Below are 18,534 nucleotides of genomic sequence, written 5' to 3' on the forward strand. Positions count from 1 at the left end.
TTTTTTTTTTTTTTTTTTTTTTTTGTTACCAAACCAGACGCAACCGAAGATTTGAAGAAACGGACAAATATATTATCTACCTATTGGAACACAATTAGGGTGTCTGAGTCTGACTTTTAAGCATCACAAAACGGTTTTGGTATATATGTTTACATGACGTTTCGCATGAGTTACGATTCATTCTAATAAATCAACAGCGTGACTTCAAATCAATTGTGTCCCTCGAGTTTATTAGAATATATATATGTTCGGTTGCCAATATTGAATTAATAAAAAAAACTCTGTGTGTGTGTGTTTATTTTCTTAATGTTATTTTTATTGTCGGTTCTAGAATGTATAGAGGAAGTCTACAAAGCAAAAATAAATGAATTAGATGAGTCAACACTCAACAGCCACCTACCTAACCACAACACACTTTAATTGTTCCAGCTCCCCCCCCAAAGATTAGTAGTAGTACATTATAGTTTTTATTTGTTCAGAAATCATTTATAATTATCCCTCCATATGCTTTTCACATTATCAAAGTTGATCCTCTATTAAACTCTGAAGTGAAATTTAAAAACACACAACAACATCAATGCTATTTATATCGATAATTCAAAATTAATAATATTTCAAAATGCCCAAAAACAATAAAAAAATCGAAGCATGTAAGCCCATAATTGAAACAAAGCCTTATGCCAATGCTTCGCGAACGATAGGCCCATTAGAAAACGGAAGCCTATAAGTAAGCCCATGACACTGTAGCGATAGGGTAGAGACGCAACGCAAGCGGCACATCAGACGCATATCCATTTAGACGACCAACCATGATAAAGTGTGCCACGTCACTATTCATCGTTGATTAGTTTTTTTTATAAAAATGACCAAAAGCCCCTCACTACAAAACACACGACACAACAACCAACGTGTAGTTGCTGAGTCACACTCGTGTTTTTTCTTTTCTTCTCCACTCGGAAGAGTTTTCGAAAGCGAGATCAATGTCGATGATGACGGTGTGGGCACTACGGCGTAATGTTCGCCGGAAAAGTTACTCTATGCTCGTAAGATATATCTCCGGGTCCGCATCTTTCGGAGGAGGAGTTTCGATTAAGCCTAAGGAGCTGTGTATCGAGAAGATTCTGGTGGCGAACAGAGGCGAAATTGCTTGCCGGATCATGAGAACATCGAAGCGTTTAGGGATTCAGACCGTTGCTGTTTACAGTGACGCTGATAGAGATTCTCTCCATGTGAAGTCTGCAGACGAAGCGGTACGGATTGGCCCGCCCTCGGCTCGGCTCAGTTACCTCAGTGGTGCGACTATTATGGAGGCAGCGGCTCGGACTGGTGCGCAGGTGTGATTTTTTTGGTTAGTCTATTGTTTAAATCCAAAGACTTTAGTTGAATAGGAGAACCAAATTTCTTGAAATAGGTTAATCGTTTTCTTGTATAGTTTCTGATGTGGTCTTTAAATTATGACTAGGCGATACACCCTGGATATGGGTTCTTATCAGAAAGTTCGGACTTTGCTCAACTCTGTGAAGACTCAGGTTTAACATTCATTGGACCTCCAGCATCTGCAATTAGAGACATGGGTGATAAAAGGTACTAATCATCACAGCCTTCCTATTATTACTCCATGCTTCTTTCTTTGCACACAAGCTGTGTTTTTTTTTGTCTTCGAATAACTTGTGACGACGTGTCCCTCATGGGTATTTAATTCAGTGCATCCAAGAGGATAATGGGGGCTGCCGGAGTACCTCTCGTGCCAGGATATCATGGCCATGAGCAAGATATTGATCATATGAAGTCAGAAGCTGAAAAGATTGGATACCCTATTATAATCAAGCCAACGCATGGAGGTGGGGGCAAGGTATGTTATGATTTAAGTGGCGAAAATACAGAATATTGGCCAATAAGTTTGATACCCTTTTTTTAACATTTATTGGTTTTGAAGTTTAAGTAAAGCTTTTGTTTTTTAGGGAATGAGGATAGTGCAAAGTGAGAAGGATTTTGCTGACTCGTTTTTAGGGGCTCAACGTGAAGCTGCTGCTTCTTTTGGCGTTAACACTATTCTTCTTGAGAAATACATCACTCGACCAAGGCATATAGAAGTCCAGGTAGTTGGTCGTTAAATTCCATATTCTGTTTCTTTTCTTATATGATAGCCATGGATATATTGCTCATTGCCATGATATCCAGGCAAAATTATCAATAATTGTTATTATGTCTTTCTTTTTATGGCGCATTGAAACCAATTTGTTGTGTATAGAAGGAAGATAGATATTATAACTTTGGTTTAAAGCATTAACTTCTATTTCTACTGCCTTGTCCTGTTTAAGTTATATGGATCAAGTTATATTTTGCTGGCTTATACGTATTCATTGAGTAACTGTTTCTGGCTCTTTCTTTATTAATAGCATCTTAATTAAGTTTCATTCGATGTTTCCACTGCTTTTAGATATTTGGTGACAAACATGGAAATGTTCTTCATCTATACGAAAGGGATTGCAGTGTGCAAAGAAGACACCAAAAGATTATCGAAGAAGCTCCTGCGGTAATGACTCTATTTATTTCCTATTATATGTATATCTTTTCCAGCATAAATTGATGTGGGTCTGACTGTCACTCTGCTGGTGCAGCCTAATATATCTGAAAACTTCCGCGCAAACTTAGGCCAAGCTGCGGTCTCTGCTGCACGGGTATTCTTTTAAATCCTGCTTTCATCTTTACAGATTTAATGGTTTTTAGCAAGAAATCTTAGTAAAAGATGTTTCATACTCATAGTATCGTATTCATTCATAGTAGACTGTATGGGCCATGTGTGTGTATCGTATTCATTCATAGTAGACTGTATGGGCCATGTGTCTCTATTTTTTATTTTATTTTTCTATGTTGTGCATTACTAATATTTGATCATGGTCTTTTTGATTGAAGTTTACCATTTTTTTAATTTGAGTTCATTTGATGTGTAGTCTTTTGAAACCTCTTCTTGCTAGGCTATCTTTCACTTCAGCTTCCACAAAGCGCTTATATTCTGTTACCTTCTGATATTTAAAGGCAGTTGGATATTACAATGCTGGGACGGTGGAATTTATAGTTGACACAGAGTCTGATCAATTTTATTTTATGGAAATGAACACCCGTCTACAGGTGCTTCTTTAATCTGTATGTTCATTAAATTTAACTCAATAAACATTTGGCTATCCAAAGGAACACTGATGATCCTTCTTAGGTCGAACATCCTGTAACTGAGATGATTGTTGGTCAAGATCTTGTGGAATGGCAAATTCGGGTTGCCAATGGGGAACCTCTCCCCATAAGCCAATCCGAGATGCCACTGTCAGGTATCGCTCTTCCTCCTTGAGATAAATGGAACATGTTTCTTTTTGGTTTACTCTCACCTGTTATTCTGTATTGAATCAATGATTGTTTAAGATACTAGTTGTGGCGTAAAAAAATTTGCACAACAGTTTCGTGAAAATATATCTATTAATTCTTTATTTTGATCCGCATATGTATTATCTTGGCAGGTCATGCCTTTGAGGCCAGGATATATGCTGAAAATGTTCCAAAAGGATTTCTTCCTGCAACTGGGGTCCTCAATCATTATCGCCCTGTTGCAGTCTCACCATCAGGTGAAGTACAAAATTGTGTATACAAATGTTTTTATTCGATACCTAACCATGTTTTTGTCCTTTTGTTAACCTCTTTCATCTTGGATTTGCCTCTTAACAGTTCGGGTTGAAACTGGAGTTGAGCAAGGAGACACTGTTAGCATGCACTATGATCCTATGATTGCAAAGCTTGTTGTCTGGGGAGGTAATCGTGGCGAAGCTTTAGTGAAACTGAAGGATTGCTTGTCTAACTTTCAGGTACATTCCCTAAGACCCCGTAATAATATTTTGGTTCTCTCTACAGTGGCAAATTATACTTCAGCACAACTATAATTTGTCAACGCCTTATGGTTCCATTTTTCTTAAGAGATTCTTTATCTTGCACATCGCTTCTTGGCTACCACAATAGTTCAGTAATTACATGGTATCTTTGTTGGCAGGTAGCAGGTGTACCTACAAACATTAATTTCCTTCAAAAACTTGCTAGTCATAAGGAGTTTGCAGTGGGCAATGTCGAAACTCATTTTATTGAGCACCATAGAAGTGATCTGTTTGCTGACGAAAGCAATCCAGCTGCAGCAGAAGTGGCATACGAAGCAGTTAATCATAGTGCAGCATTGGTGGCTGCTTGTGTCTCCGCAATCGAGCATTCTGCTTGGAATGAAAGTAATCATGGTCAGTTCACATGAGTCTAGTTTCTTCTTCACCAGTTACATGATTCCCGAGCATGCTTTAATTTATTATGTGTAAACTCATCCAGGGAAACTTCCATCCATATGGTATTCTCATCCTCCTTTTAGGGTCCATCATGAAGCCAAACAAACCATTGAGCTAGAGTGGAATAATGAATACGAGGGAATTGGTTCTAACCTAATATCACTCGGTGTAATATATCAACCAGATGGGAGCTATCTTATTCAGGTTTTTAACTCACTTTTAAATTCTTTTTGGAAAAGTTAACGCTGAACCCCATTGCTGTCTTATATACATTAAAATATATGAATCCAAATCTATAGTAAGGATTCTGATGGTTTGACAACATTCCACGAGGCAGGAAGGCAATGATTCTCCAAGTTTAGAAGTCCGGGTAACTCGAGCAGGAAAGTGTGATTTTAGAGTTGAAGCTGCCGGATTGAGCATGAACGTTAGTCTAGCCACATACTTGAAGGTAAATCATTAGCATCATGTTCAACCAACTCCTCATAGAGTCACAGCTTTATCTCACGCCCTTTCCGCCTCTCTCGTAATTGCTGCTTAATTGCTTATGATGTGTTTTGGTAACAGGAGGGTTATAAGCACATCCATATATGGCATGGTTCAGAACACCATCAATTCAAGCAGAAGGTAGGAATCAAATTCTCTGAAGATGAAGAAGGTGTTCAACCCAGAACCAGCTCCGAAACATCATCACACCCTCCAGGAACCATTGTGGCCCCCATGGCCGGATTAGTAGTCAAGGTCCTTGTCGAAAACGAAGCTAAAGTAGATCAAGGTCAACCTGTATTAGTCCTGGAGGCAATGAAGATGGAGGTTAGTATACAAACCTCTTCATATACCCCGCAACCATATACCATAAATATAAGAAACAGTAAAGTAATTATCGTTTTATTCTTGTCCTACTCGGTGGTTCAGCACGTTGTGAAAGCCCCATCCTCTGGAAGCATACATGGCCTCAAAGTTAAAGCAGGCCAACAGGTTTCAGATGGTAGTGCTCTATTCAGGATCAAAGGTTAGCTGTAACTTAGTACTAACTTTTTTCTCCTTTACACATTCATATCATCCTTTGAGAATTACAACCAACTCCACCAGTTTCACAATCTTTGCAGGATAAATAACATGATTTACGATTGATGAAACTCTTCCACTGGCTTACTGGGAACCTGAACTAATAAGCGTTTGGGTGTGTATGTATATAAACCAAAATCTTACAAAAGATAAATAAATCCAAAGCTTTATCAATGTTTAAGCTGCCTCTGTATAGATCTTTGTATGATGGTAAGTTTTAAATATACAAAATGGTGTTTACATTCATAATCAAGATAGCCCGAGCCATTTCTTGAATACTAAACCAGCTTCTCTCTTCTTGAGCTGAGACTCACTCTGAACTTTTGGAGCTTTGCCTTTATAAGCAGTCTTGTGATACTTCAAGAAGAGCATCCGATACTTGTACTTATCAACAAACATATTCTTTTTCTCAATCATCTCCACAACTTCATTAGCCCGCGAGAAAAATCCGCCTCTAACAAACGTGTAGAGCACCGCATCGAGCAACTCTTGATCAAACCTCATCAATGAAGTAGCTGCGGCTATGGACTTCATTTCTCCCCATAGTTCAGTGACCTCTGTGTATTTGCTCCCTATGGCTGCATACCCTGTGACCATAGAATGAAAAGTTTGAGCATTTGAGACTGGATTAAAGCTTCATAACAGCTTGAGTCTAATTGAATCCCTGCCTTTTGAGCATCTCTAAGGAGTGATGTCACTTCCCTAGTTCGAAGAACCGGTTCTTATCCCAGCCATACGCATCTCATCTAGTAGATCATGCGCCTGATCCAACATTCCTAGGGAAATACAAGCGTTGATAACATTCACCAGCATCGAGTTATCACTAGAAACAGGGGAGTCTTCATGTTCTGCCTTTAACAGAAACTCTGCCAACTCTTTCATCTTTCCACTTTCCAGGAATGCCTTTGCTAATTTCACATAAATCTCTTCCGTCGGCTGCAGAACACCGCGTTTGGAGGTAATCAATTTGACCTGTACACGCAACTTAGACAACAATGAACCAAGAACATCCTTAGCCTCAGCTTCAAGTTTCAAAAACTTCCTATCTCTAGAGAACTCATCATAAGGAATCATACTGTGATTAGAAACCACTTTAATTTCGGGAATATCGTGTTCATTAACCTCTGATCCTTTTCCAGATACTTTTTTGAGATCCAGTCTATCATCATCTGCAGTATCAAATCCAAGAATGGCGGCTCCAAGTGAGTTCCTTGCTACCTTTCCTCTTCTAGGCAGTGCCTTACTGATATCGTCTCTTGCAGATTCCGTACAACACAAATCCGAGACTGACTTAAAGGTAATGTCTGAAATCATTGGTATAGTTTCAAAGAAAGAAGCATCAGTTACGGAATCAACTCAACATTCCTTAGAAGAAATCTTTGGTTAGAGAAAATCGGGGCCTGTAAACCGAGCTACGTGTTATAGGACAATGAGATCGAAACAATCGAGAGATACAATGAGTTTATCCATGACACCGCTTGTACAGAACGAGACAAGTCATCTTGTGTTTATGCACAGATATGAAATTTGATTTACATTTTATTTTACACAGCTTCAACAAGAAAAAAGTGATCAGCAAACCAAATCTCTGTTGTTTAATTTATTTTCCTGTTATTGTGGGAGGAGCTCTAGTATTGCCGGCAACACTATCAAACATTCAAAACTTTACTGTTCTACTTATCGATGTCAAATTATTGATCATTTGAAAAATACTCTGGTTAACAATATCGGATCTCCATATATATATATATATATATATATATATATATATTAATCAATAAAACGAGAATTTTAAATAAGCATAATTATTATTACAGTAGTTAAGCTAATTTGCCGCTAGGAGTAGAACAAATCATGTTTTATTCTTCTTCACGTCTTCCGTTTGTCCTCAAGTGTGCTTGTAATATTTTTCCTACAATGTGTCAATGTCATTATTAGTTATCGACAATTAAACCCAAAAATTCCAAAGAAGAAATCTTAACGTTTTCAGATATCAAAACTTGCCTTCCGTTGCTTCTTGTACAGATAAGCAAGGGACCACAGCTCCGGCTACAACCATGTTTTTCCCAACATGGTTGATATTATGCCCAGCATGCAAAGATATCTTGTCCTAAAAACCAAATCCACACAGGGTCAAATTTAGGAAAACAAAAAAAAAGGAAACTACTTAGCGGTAAAGATGTTTTCAAGCAGTGTGATTGATTCCTCACTCACCATGGTGGAAGCAAGAGAATCAAGGGGAGCCTCATCTGCGGATTCAACTGCATCCTCGTTCATCTGCTTGAAAATAATAACATGGGGTCAAAATTAAGGTTTGTATACTACAACTGAAACAAAAACTACTTGTGGCAAGAGCTTGTTAGACTCAAAAACAGTTTGACAATGACAAAATAAATTAATACAACAAGTAAGTCATCTGGTTAGGATGGAATTCTTAAGTACCTCCAGTTCATGTTCTCGACTTTTAAGATGCTTTTTGAAATGTTCTCGACTTTTAAGATGCTTTTTGAAATTTTCAAAGCCTTGGCCAGAAATATCGTCGCATACTGAGCAAACCCAAGCGGCATGTTCACCCGTTTCACTGCACTTATCCTCCTCAAATTCCAATTCCCATGAATCTGTGGGGGAAAAAAGAAAAAAAAAAGAAGCTAATTCAGCAACAGAGATATATGCTGGATATTACAATAACACAGTGAGAGGAGAGAAACACACACACCTTCTAGAATAAATCTTGTCCAGAGGGACTCTGAATAAGGAGCGTGACATGGAAACGGCTGAATAATGTTGAATCCAAACTTTTGTAGAAAGTCAATAATATCGCCTAAGAATGTTGAATAGGGGCATATGACCATCATATTAGATGGAGGTTTATTGCCAAAGGCCCACAGATACATAACGGTCATTGTGTCATCGAAATCTGTTTGAGAAACAAAAGACTTGAGTACGTCGACTGTCTATTCATCAAGTTCCTACAAAAGGATGAGGAGATACTAACCGTAGGAGACGTGATTAAGAACGATTCCAGAGGAAGAGACCGCTCGCAGGACATCATCAGGGATGTCAGTTAGTAGGCCAAAGGCATTGATGGTGATAGGACCAGAGAAGCCTAACTCCGCCAAATACTGTCTGATAGTTGGACCGACCCGATGAGGATCACAGTCAGCAGGAACAGGACAACTTTTGATGTCCCAAAAGACCGTTATTGCAGCGCCAGCGTGGTTGTCGACCCAGGTAGCCTTCATAGTTCAAGATGATAACTAAGATTGGTTAAAAAATTGGGCAAACAAAAACTAAAGAAAGTGCTAGAAAACGTTTTGATACGACAAATCTGTTTGGTATGACTAGGATATGATTAATTACATTCAGTTCATGTTCTTCACTAGAGATATGGGTGGTGAAATCTTCAAATCCTTCGCAGAAATAATCATAGCATACTGAGCAAAGCCAGGAGGGAGTTTCACAGGTTCCATGACACGTATCCTCCTTCAGTGCGCCTGAATCTGTGGGGGAGAAAAAATAAAGTAGATATAGGTTGAACCAAGAGATTTGCTTGTAAATAATACAAGCACAGAGTGAGAGAAAGGACAAACACACACACACACAGTACTGCACCTTTCAGAAGGAAGTCTTTCCAGAGGGATTCAGGATTAGGAGAATCATATGGACACAGCTCAAAAATATTGTATCCAGAATAAAGAGGCTTTCTAAGGACATGAGGGAAGATAGACGCATGGGAGGATATGAGCATCAAATTAGCTGGAGGTGGATAACTATTGGTCCACTCATACATAGTTCCCAAAATGCCTTTGGAACCTCCTGTTTCAAACCAAAACTACTTTAAGACTCTCTTTATTCATTCATCGTCAAGGAAAGAGAATAAAATCTTTTAGGAAGAGAAGATAACTAACCCAAGGGGACGTTGTTAAGAACGATTCCAGTGGAATAGAACGCTTGCAGGACTTCTTCGGAGACCTCTGCTAGTAGGCCAATGGCAATGATGGTGAGAGGACCAGAGTAGCCTAAATTCTTCAAATACCGTTTAATGCAGGGAGCGACCAGACGAGCATCATATTCAGGGGGCACCGGACACGTCAAGACGTCCCAAAACACCGCTGTTTCCGCCACAGCTTCCTCCTGCGTCGCCTTCTTCATCATCATTCCAGACGACTTTCTTATAAACCTAAGAAAGATACCCAAATATTAAAAATTTGGGATAAAGTAGAGAGAAAAGAAGAAGACTCTAAAATTACACATCTTCACCGTTTCGATCACAAATATTACTTTCAGATAGATAGTTGTGTGGGCTATGCGATAATGTTCTCCAACTCTAAAAGTGTAAACTCTCTAAGAATATAAGTTAGATCGGGGCGAGAATTTTTACCTAAGAGATGAGCAGAGCTGTTGGATCTCGATATCTGCTAGGGTTTCGAAAACCTTGATCGAAGAGGATACTGGAAACCTGAACTGATAAGCGTTTGCGTGTGTATGTATATAAACCAAAATCTTACAAAAGATAAATAAATCCAAAGCTTTATCAATGTTTAAGCTGTCTCTGTATCCCTATTAATATATAGAGAAATATTTTGTTGCCAGAAGGATTTGGAGATTTAATTGCAATTAAGCATTTCAAAATAAATATATTTACAAAAGTAAGTCTTTTGATTTATTAAATGTGTCATTCATATATGTAAGGAAATCTTTATTTCATTATTATTTACATACATGTGTTATTATAATATATAAGGTAATGTTTATTTTTATTAGTTTTTTAAAATGAAAAACTTCATCAATTATTAAAAAAAAATATATATATATAGTTAATAATTTAATTATAATTTTCATAACATATTTATTATTTAAAGTAAATTATATTTCATAAACTATTAAAAAACTTATTCATCTATTTAACTTTTTGAAATACCAAACTTATTCTTCAATTTTTAAAATTTTGATGATTATTCAAGTACTTCCTCTGTTTCACAATAAATGTTATTTTGACATATTTCACACAAATTAAAAAAATATTACAATATACATATATGCCTTTATTTAATAAATGTTTAATGGGTTAATTTAGTTATAGATTAAAGATAAAACTAGAAAATCTAATGAAAAATGAAAATATTATATAGTGCAATGGAAATGTAAAATCACACTTTTTGTAAAACAAAAATAAAATTTAAAAATGACACTCTTTATGAAACAAATGACGTATATATTAAAAATTAATTATTACAACAGTTTTAAAAATAAATAACATTATCACAATAATTAACATTATTTTCCATATTTCATGGGTGAAATATATTTTTATATAAAATAAATAACATTATCACACTCTTATACTTTTAGGTGCGCAATCATACACACTACTCAGTAATTATTTTCATTTTTGCCATTTGTTTAATATTTACTTTTACTTACCTTTTTATATTAATGCTTATGTTTTACCCCATTGCTGTCTTATGTACATTAAATTTATGAGTCCTAATCTATAGTCGGTATTCTGATAGGATGGCAATGATTCTCCAAGTTTAGAAGTCCGGGTAACTCGAGCAGGAAAGTGCGATTTTAGAGTTGAAGCTGCCGGATTGAGCATGAACGTTAGTCTAGCCACATACTTGAAGGTAAATCATTAGCATCATGTTCAACCAACTACTCATAGAGTCACAGCTTTAGCTCATGCCCTTTCTGTCTCTCTCGTAATTGCTGCTTATGATGTGTTTTGGTAACAGGAGGGTTATAAACACATCCATATATGGCATGGTTCAGAACACCATCAATTCAAGCAGAAGGTAGGAATCAAATTCTCTGAAGATGAAGAAGGTGTTCACCACAGAACCAGCTCCGAAACATCATCACACCCTCCAGGAACCATTGTGGCCCCCATGGCCGGATTAGTAGTCAAGGTCCTTGTCGAAAACGAAGCTAAAGTAGATCAAGGTCAACCTGTATTAGTCCTGGAGGCAATGAAGATGGAGGTTAGTAAACAAACCTCTTCATATACCTCGCAACCATATACCATAAATATAAGAAACAGTAAAGTAATTATCGTTTTATTCTTGTCCTACTTGGTGGTTCAGCACGTTGTGAAAGCCCCATCCTCTGGAAGCATACAGGGCCTCGAAGTTAAAGCAGGCCAACAGGTTTCAGATGGTAGTGCTCTATTCAGGATCAAAGGTTAGCTGTAACTTAGTACTAACTTTTTTCTCCTTTACACATTCATATCATCCTTTGAGAATTACAACCAACTCCACCAGTTTCACAATCTTTGCAGGATAAATAACATGATTTACGATTGATGATACTCTTCCACTGGCTTACTGGGAACCTGAACTAATAAGCGTTTGGATGTGTATGTATATAAACCAAAATCTAACAAAAGATAAATAAATCCAAAGCTTTATCAATGTTTAAGCTGCCTCTGTATAGATCTTTGTATGATGGTAAGTTATAAATATACAAAATGGTGTTCACATTCATAATCAAGATAGCCCGAGCCATTTCTTGAATACTAAACCAGCTTCTCTCTTTTTGAGCTGAGACTCACTCTGAACTTTTGGAGCTTTGCCTTTATAAGCAGTCTTGTGATACTTCAAGAAGAGCATCCGATACTTGTACTTATCAACAAACATATTCTTTTTCTCCATCATCTCTACAACTTCATTAGCCCGCGAGAAAAATCCGCCTCTAACAAACGTGTAGAGCACCGCATCGAGCAACTCTTGATCAAACCTCATCAAAGAAGTAGCTGCGGCTATGGACTTCATTTCTCCCCATAGCTCAGTGACCTCTGTGTATTTACTCCCTATGGCTGCATACCCTGTGACCATAGAATGAAAAGTTTGAGCATTTGGCGAATGCCCAAGACTTCTCATCCTCGTTAACGCCTTCTCTGCATCTTGCATCAAACCTTTCTTGCTAAAGAAATGGATTACATTGTTCCAATCATGGACACCAGCATCCAAACTCTGCCCTTCTCTGATTTCTCTCAAGAGTTTCGACATAAGTCCCGCCTCTGCGTTTCCTTCACATCCCTTTAAGAGCTTCTCGAACTGCTGATTGCCACCTCTCGGTATCTTTGCCTCTTTCATTTCCTTGAACACATTGAGAGCTCCATGAGTATCGTTCTGAATCACTTGAGACTGGATTAAAGCTTCATAACAGCTTGAGTCTAACTGAATCCCTGCCTTTTGAGCATCTCTAAGGAGTGATGTCACTTCTCTAGTTCGGTTGGTTTTGCAGTACGCTTTGAGGAGCAAAGAATAAACCGAAGAACCGGTTCTTACCCCAGCCATACGCATCTCATCGAGTAGATCATGCGCCTGATCCAACATTCCTAGGGAAATACAAGCGTTGATAACATTCACCAGCATCGAGTTATCACTAGAAACAGGGGAGTCTTCATGTTCTGCCTTTAACAGAAACTCTGCTAACTCTTTCATCTTCCCACTTTCCAGGAATGCCTTTGCTAATTTCACATAAATCTCTTCCGTCGGCTGCAGAACACCGCGTTTGGAGGTAATCAATTTGACCTGTACATGCAACTTAGCCAACAATGAACCAAGAACATCCTTAGCCTCAGCTTCAAGTTTCAAAAACTTCCTGTCTCTAGAGAACTCATCATAGGGAATCATACTGTGAATAGAAACCCCTTTAGTTTCGGGATTATCGTGTTCTTTAATCTCCGATCCTTTTCCAGACACTTTTTTGAGATTCAAACTATCATCATCTGCAGTATCAAATCCAAGAATGGCGGCTCCAAGTGAGTTCCTTGCTACCTTTCCTCTTCTTAGCATTTCCAGAACCATTTTCGAAGCAGATTCAAGATCCCCAAATTTCAGGTGACACATGAGCAAACAGTTATAAAATTGCCAAAACTGAGAATCATTCAAGTTACAAGCTTCATCTATATGCCTTTGAAGCTTCCTCAGTTCCTCTCGCCGCCCATTTCTTTCGTATATATGAGCCATTATTACTAACAAGTTTGCATCAGCTTTAACACCGATCTTTGGTATCATATCAAGAAGCTGTTCAGCTTTCCGTGTTGTCCCAAACAACAAACAACCCGCCAAAGCAATGTTCAATGCCTGAGTATTAGGCTTCATTGCAAGCAAAGATGCGTTGCTCTTCTTTCGTGGATCAACTCTGTTATTCTGAAACAAGTAACCAATCTCAAGAACCAACTCCGCAGAAAGATAACTTCCTGAACCCGCAAGAGACATATGTCCTAACACCGCAGACCAGGAACTCACATGAGGATACTCTTCTGTCTCAACCAGCTTCCTCAAGATCGTTGATGCAGGAACAGCCATGCCAGACTTGGCGAGAGCCAAGGAGAGATATAAAAGAGGTTCCTTCTCCAGCAAATTCTGTTTACTCTCCTCGTAGGCTTGTTCCACTAAAGTGTAACCCTTTTGTAGCCAATTGGAATCAAGACTCTCAGCAAAACAAACCAAAACATTGTTGACAACAGATTTTCGAGGAAACCCTTCCATTTGCATGTGTTGTTCAAACAATCTCCAAGCTTCATCACATCTATGTTCATCAACTGCAATTTGAATTTCTTCATTGAGTTTAGCAGGATCCCTGGCTTGAAGCAATATAGATCCAGAAATGGTTGAAAATGCTTCTGTTCTTTTGATAGACCATACATGAAACGTGGTAACAGTACGAAGTGTAGATAACACAGTGGGGTTCCTGGCGTTATACAGAACAGTTTTACCCGCCAAACCATGTTGTAAAGAAGCTCGAGATTGAGTACCTGTAACTTCAATGGCGTCGAGGAAAAGAACTCCACGAAACAAAGAAGTCAAACGAGACTGGTGAAGTAAAACAGCCCGAAGCTTCGTTTTCCTCCATGACAACATCGCTTTTATCTGAAAGATGTTATTTTTCTTCGTCAATTCTTTAACACCAACACTGAAGCTTCTGGGCTGGTACGAGATTTGATGAAAACTGTCTCCTAGTTTTCATTCAGACATTTCATCGAACAGTTGGTGCGTGAACTGAACCAGCAAACATTCAGCACTAACGGGAGATTAGAACAACAAGACAAAAACTTTATTGACCAGACGACTGGTAATTAAGGATAAATAACCATTTGATGATGACAGGTGGGAAGAACCCACTAAACCCTAATCACTTGGGGGAGAAGAACCTTGCTTAACCTAAAAATTAAAATGAAGAAATATTCTTAAGGAATGTGTGAAATGGGTATTATTAACATTTAACCATTTCATTCAGTGATAATAAATAAATGGTCCGGTCTATCAACTGTTACATGTTAGAACCAAACCGTTGCTTATTTCATTCATTAGGCTCAGCTAAAGTTTAAATTTTAAAGCTTTTACTAATCTTGGGTTGGTTTCATTAAATTCTATGGTAACATTTTTGGTTTAACGATAAGCATAAACACAATACATAAGATTAATCCAAAATACGATGCGATATGGATATCTATCTATTAACATTGTCATTTCATCAGTGGGGCGGACCCACGTTTCGATTTGTGGTGGCAGTTGCCACCAGTAGTATTGAAATATCAAAAAAAATTACATTATGCAGAAAAAGCTAAGTAGCAGAATGGCATGAGAACAAGGTGAAATTTGCTTGAGGTTGCCTGTTCGATTCCACCAGTAATAATTTTTGCTAGGTCCGCCTTATCACAGCATTTTTTCTAGGTCTGGGAATCCGAACCGAACCGAATTGTCCGAACCGAACCGAACCGAGATTCGGACAATTCGGTTCGGTTATATTTGTTTTTTGATTCCGATCGGAATGGTTTTCAAAAAATTTCGGTTTTGTCTTCGGTTCGGTTCGGAGAGACAAAACCGACGGAAACCCGAAATTTAACCCTAGGTATATAAGCTAATACACCGGTTTATATCATTAGTTCTAACCCTAAACCTAATCTATCTAAACTCTTCCTCTTAGCGGCGACAGAGAAAGAGATTCTCGAGTTTCTGATCTGATCCTGTGTTGTCCTGATCAACCTTGTGTTTAATCTTCAGTGTAAGTTCTTTTGTCTTAATCCTTTTGTTCTAAAGCATCGTGTAATCCTTTTGTCTTAATCCTTTTGTTTTATTGTTGTCCGTCTTTGATTCGTTGTATAGCTCTAGGATTTGTTGTTCTTTGTTTCATTCTTTGCTTTTGATGTCCGATAGTTGGGTTTGGTTTCATTCTTTGCTTATGTTGGGTTTGGTTTCATTCGTTGGGTTTGGTTTCATTCTTTGCTTATGTTGTCCGATTAGAACTAAGTATCCTTTGGTTTCATTGTTTGCCTTTGATGTCTGATAGTTATAATTAGAACTAAGTATGTGTTGTTACTTATTAGAACTAAGTATGTCTTGTTCTTTGTTTCATTCTTTGCTTTTGATGTCCGATAGTTGTAGTTAGAACTAAGTATGTGTTGTTACTTGTTAGAACTAAGTATGTGTTGTTACTTGTTAGAACTAAGTATGTCTTGTTACTTGTTAGAACTAAGTATGTCTTGTTCTTGGTTTCATTCTTTGCTTTTGATGTCTGTTGTAGTTAGAACTAAGTATGTGTTGGGTTTGGTTTCATTGTTTGCTTTTGATGTCCGATAGTGTTAGTCTTTAGACTTGTACTGATCTATGCTTTTGTTTGTACTGTTAGTGTTAGTCTTTAGACTTGTACTGATCTATGCTTTTGTTTGTACTGTTAGTGTTAGTCTTTAGACTTGGACTGATCTTTGCTTTTGTTTGTACTGTTAGTGTTAGTCTTTAGACTTGGACTGATCTTTTTCACTTGTTGTTTTTAACAGATGTCTCATGACTCTGGGGAAGAGAACATTGACCCGGTTCTACAAGAAGAGATTGATGATGGTCCGACAGCTTCTCCAGTTGGTGGGAAGAGACGACGAACTCAGGCTACAACTTCTACTGTACCGTCTCAACCGAGGAAAAAGCCAGCTCATAGATCTCCGGTTTGGGAGCATTTTATTCAGCAAGCACATGATCAGGCCCTCGCCAACTGTCGGTACTGTGGTCAAGCTCTAGGATGTGACACAGTGATTCATGGAACAAGTGCAATGAAGAATCACATTAGTAGGTGTAAGATGTACAAGATGCATCTAGAGAGTGGTACTCAGAGTGTGTTGGCTGGTGATAGCAGTGGTGTAATGACTGCAATCAAGTATGATCAAGCTTTGTTCAGAAGGTCTGTGAATGAGATGATCGTTCTTAATGAGCTGCCGTTTGCATTTGTGGAGTCTGAGGGTTTTAGGAGATTTTGCAGCAACATGCTTCCCATGTATACGGTCCATTGCAGGAAGACAGCCACAACAGATATATACAGTATGTATCTGAGAGAGAAAGGAGCTTTGAAGGAGCTGTTTGGTAAGGAGAAGCAGAGAGTGTCTATGACAACTGATATATGGGTAGCTCCCACGACTTCTTGTAGCTACATGGTGGTAACAGCTCACTGGATTGACAGAGATTGGAAGTTGCAGAAGAGGATTATCAGTTTCAAGCCAGTGACAGATCACAAAGGTGATACAATTGCTGAGCATTTGGTAGCCTGTCTTGAAGAGTGGGGAATTGAGAAGGTCTTCACAGTAACAGTGGATAACGCTAAGGGGAATGACAAGGCTCTAAGGGTATTCGCTGATGCTTTGATCATGAGAGGACCTGATGCTTTAGTTAGTAATGGTGATTATCTTCATATGCGGTGCTGTGCGCATGTCCTCAACTTGATAGTGAGGGATGGTTTATCCAAAGCAAAAAGGAGTATAGTGTCCATCAGAAATGCGATTAAGTATGTGAGATCATCAGGTGATCGGTTGAAGTCATTTCTGTTGAGGGTCGACACAGGGAACGTAGGTCGAGGAAGCTTATGTCTTGATGTTGCAACCAGGTGGAACTCGACTTATCTAATGGCAAGGACTGTAACTGCTTTGGGATTGGACTTTGATGTTCTATCTTGGTGGGGGCGAAACAGTTCTAAATTCCCAGTCTTATCTGAGCTAGCTAGAGATATCCTTGTTGTTCAAGTATCTTCGGTTGCTTCTGAATCCGCATTTAGCACAAGTGGTCGGATCTTGGACCCGTATCGCAGTTCTATGTCACCTTTTATGGTTGAGTCGTTGGTTTGCACCCAACAGTGGCTGAGGAATACCATTCAAGCAGAGAAATTAGCAAGCTTAGTTCAGATGTTTGAAGAATTGCAGTTTCATGAGTCCTTAGGTAACCCATTTCTCTTAATTCTTACCTTTTTCATTACTTTTTTGTGGATTAATGACTAATTTTGCAACATTTTCCTTGTGTAGCTACACAGAATGCGACTCATCCAATTGCGGATCCGTGATCTAGAGAAGAACAAGGGAGACTAGAACCAAATAATGATAGTAAAAGGTTGTCTCTCTTTCTCTACATCTTTTGCATAAAAAAACTCATAACAGTTAACTATTTTTTGGAATGAAGTAAGTAGAGAATGACAATATACCAAATGCCTAGAGGTAAGAGGAAAGGATCATTGGTATATTGTCAATTCTCATTCTCTCTATTAACTTTTGGCAAGTGACTTAACTTTTGGCAATTGTCTCCTAATATCTTTGTGACATTCATGGAGACTTTTGTAAGTGTGGTTTTTTGTAAATTGTCTCCCATAGTCTCTTTATGTATAAGAGAAGTAGGATTGACTGATGAACACTTGAACTTGTTGTTTTTTGTAAACATGACTTGTATGCTATCTTAAGCAGTTAAATGTCATGAATCATATTCTATTTAGTTGTTGTTGTGTTGTGTTTGTTCGACATTGTTGGTTTATTGACAAGTTTCACTTAAAACCGAAATAACCGAACCTCCGAACCGAAATAACCGTGTCCGAACCGAACCGAATCGATCGATTAGTCGGTTAGATTCGGTAGAGTTTTCAGATTCCGAATAACCCGATAACCGAATAAACCGACCCAAATTAACCGAATAAACCGAATTCGCAGGAACAGAGTCATCCGACCATAAGCATTAGTGCATTACATGTACAACGTTAAGTACTTCTTTTCTTCTTCTTCTTTTTTGTACCCTATAAAAGGGCATGCATCTTTTTGGCCGTTGACAAGAAGCATACCATAAATTACATGCAATGATTTCTTTTACAAAAATTTCAACGAGAATAATTAGAAATTCAATTT

General features: G+C 38.1%; 4 protein-coding genes and 1 pseudogene across 5 annotated transcripts; 2 read left to right on the forward strand and 3 right to left on the reverse strand.

Moving 5' to 3' along the window:
- The first annotated feature begins 819 nt into the window (after positions 1–819).
- Positions 820–5,627, forward strand: LOC104754435 (methylcrotonoyl-CoA carboxylase subunit alpha, mitochondrial). 2 transcript variants are annotated; one of them, XM_010476630.2, is made up of 16 exons: positions 820–1,334; positions 1,463–1,584; positions 1,705–1,852; positions 1,962–2,099; positions 2,441–2,536; positions 2,622–2,681; positions 3,040–3,132; positions 3,215–3,326; positions 3,513–3,617; positions 3,718–3,854; positions 4,037–4,271; positions 4,357–4,517; positions 4,651–4,764; positions 4,881–5,126; positions 5,229–5,325; positions 5,423–5,627. In XM_010476630.2, exons 1-16 carry the CDS (start codon positions 981–983, stop codon positions 5,425–5,427), a joined length of 2,223 nt encoding a protein of 740 aa, XP_010474932.2. In that variant the 5' UTR covers positions 820–980; the 3' UTR covers positions 5,428–5,627. The 2 variants fall into 2 exon arrangements, with proteins under 2 accessions (XP_010474932.2, XP_087350457.1); XM_087494331.1 differs by having other exon boundaries at positions 843–1,348.
- Positions 5,628–5,630: 3 nt separating this feature from the next.
- LOC147923219 (pentatricopeptide repeat-containing protein At1g03100, mitochondrial pseudogene) lies at positions 5,631–6,695 on the reverse strand (annotated as a pseudogene).
- A 464-nt stretch (positions 6,696–7,159) lies between these two features.
- On the reverse strand, positions 7,160–9,918 carry LOC109130029 (uncharacterized). Its single transcript, XM_087494332.1, has 10 exons — positions 9,763–9,918; positions 9,290–9,561; positions 8,994–9,197; positions 8,742–8,881; positions 8,377–8,617; positions 8,098–8,298; positions 7,824–7,999; positions 7,596–7,658; positions 7,386–7,491; positions 7,160–7,293 (listed from the first exon to the last, which is right to left on the reverse strand). The coding sequence occupies exons 2-10, from the start codon at positions 9,537–9,539 to the stop codon at positions 7,241–7,243; spliced, it is 1,434 nt and encodes a 477-aa protein (XP_087350458.1). The 5' UTR covers positions 9,540–9,561; positions 9,763–9,918; the 3' UTR covers positions 7,160–7,240.
- A 923-nt stretch (positions 9,919–10,841) lies between these two features.
- LOC147923220 (methylcrotonoyl-CoA carboxylase subunit alpha, mitochondrial-like) lies at positions 10,842–11,866 on the forward strand. Its single transcript, XM_087494333.1, has 4 exons — positions 10,842–11,008; positions 11,117–11,362; positions 11,465–11,561; positions 11,659–11,866. Exons 1-4 carry the CDS (start codon positions 10,979–10,981, stop codon positions 11,661–11,663), a joined length of 378 nt encoding a protein of 125 aa, XP_087350459.1. The 5' UTR covers positions 10,842–10,978; the 3' UTR covers positions 11,664–11,866.
- LOC104754433 (pentatricopeptide repeat-containing protein At1g03100, mitochondrial) lies at positions 11,768–14,686 on the reverse strand. Its single transcript, XM_087494330.1, has one exon. It carries the CDS (start codon positions 14,249–14,251, stop codon positions 11,867–11,869), a length of 2,385 nt encoding a protein of 794 aa, XP_087350456.1. The 5' UTR covers positions 14,252–14,686; the 3' UTR covers positions 11,768–11,866.
- Positions 14,687–18,534: the final 3,848 nt, after the last annotated feature.

This window comes from Camelina sativa, chromosome 17, assembly GCF_030686135.1.
Source record: "Camelina sativa cultivar CO46 ecotype springtype chromosome 17, ASM3068613v1".
NCBI classification, from domain to species: Eukaryota; Viridiplantae; Streptophyta; class Magnoliopsida; order Brassicales; family Brassicaceae; genus Camelina; species Camelina sativa.

Bases quoted from the DNA above. Each gene is read 5' to 3' on its own strand.
- LOC104754435 (XM_010476630.2), top strand. From the start codon at position 981: ATGTCGATGATGACGGTGTGGGCACTACGGCGTAATGTTCGCCGGAAA. The intron at 1,335-1,462 runs GTGTGATTTTTT...AATTATGACTAG, and splicing joins CGGCTCGGACTGGTGCGCAG to GCGATACACCCTGGATATGG. The intron at 5,127-5,228 runs GTTAGTATACAA...TCGGTGGTTCAG, and splicing joins TGGAGGCAATGAAGATGGAG to CACGTTGTGAAAGCCCCATC.
- LOC109130029 (XM_087494332.1), bottom strand. From the start codon at position 9,539: ATGATGATGAAGAAGGCGACGCAGGAGGAAGCTGTGGCGGAAACAGCG. The intron at 8,299-8,376 runs GTTAGTATCTCC...TTTCTCAAACAG, and splicing joins TCTTAATCACGTCTCCTACG to ATTTCGATGACACAATGACC. The intron at 8,000-8,097 runs GTGTGTGTGTTT...TTTCCCCCACAG, and splicing joins GACAAGATTTATTCTAGAAG to ATTCATGGGAATTGGAATTT.
- LOC147923220 (XM_087494333.1), top strand. From the start codon at position 10,979: ATGAACGTTAGTCTAGCCACATACTTGAAG. The intron at 11,009-11,116 runs GTAAATCATTAG...TTTTGGTAACAG, and splicing joins GTCTAGCCACATACTTGAAG to GAGGGTTATAAACACATCCA. The intron at 11,363-11,464 runs GTTAGTAAACAA...TTGGTGGTTCAG, and splicing joins TGGAGGCAATGAAGATGGAG to CACGTTGTGAAAGCCCCATC.
- LOC104754433 (XM_087494330.1), bottom strand. From the start codon at position 14,251: ATGTTGTCATGGAGGAAAACGAAGCTTCGGGCTGTTTTACTTCACCAG.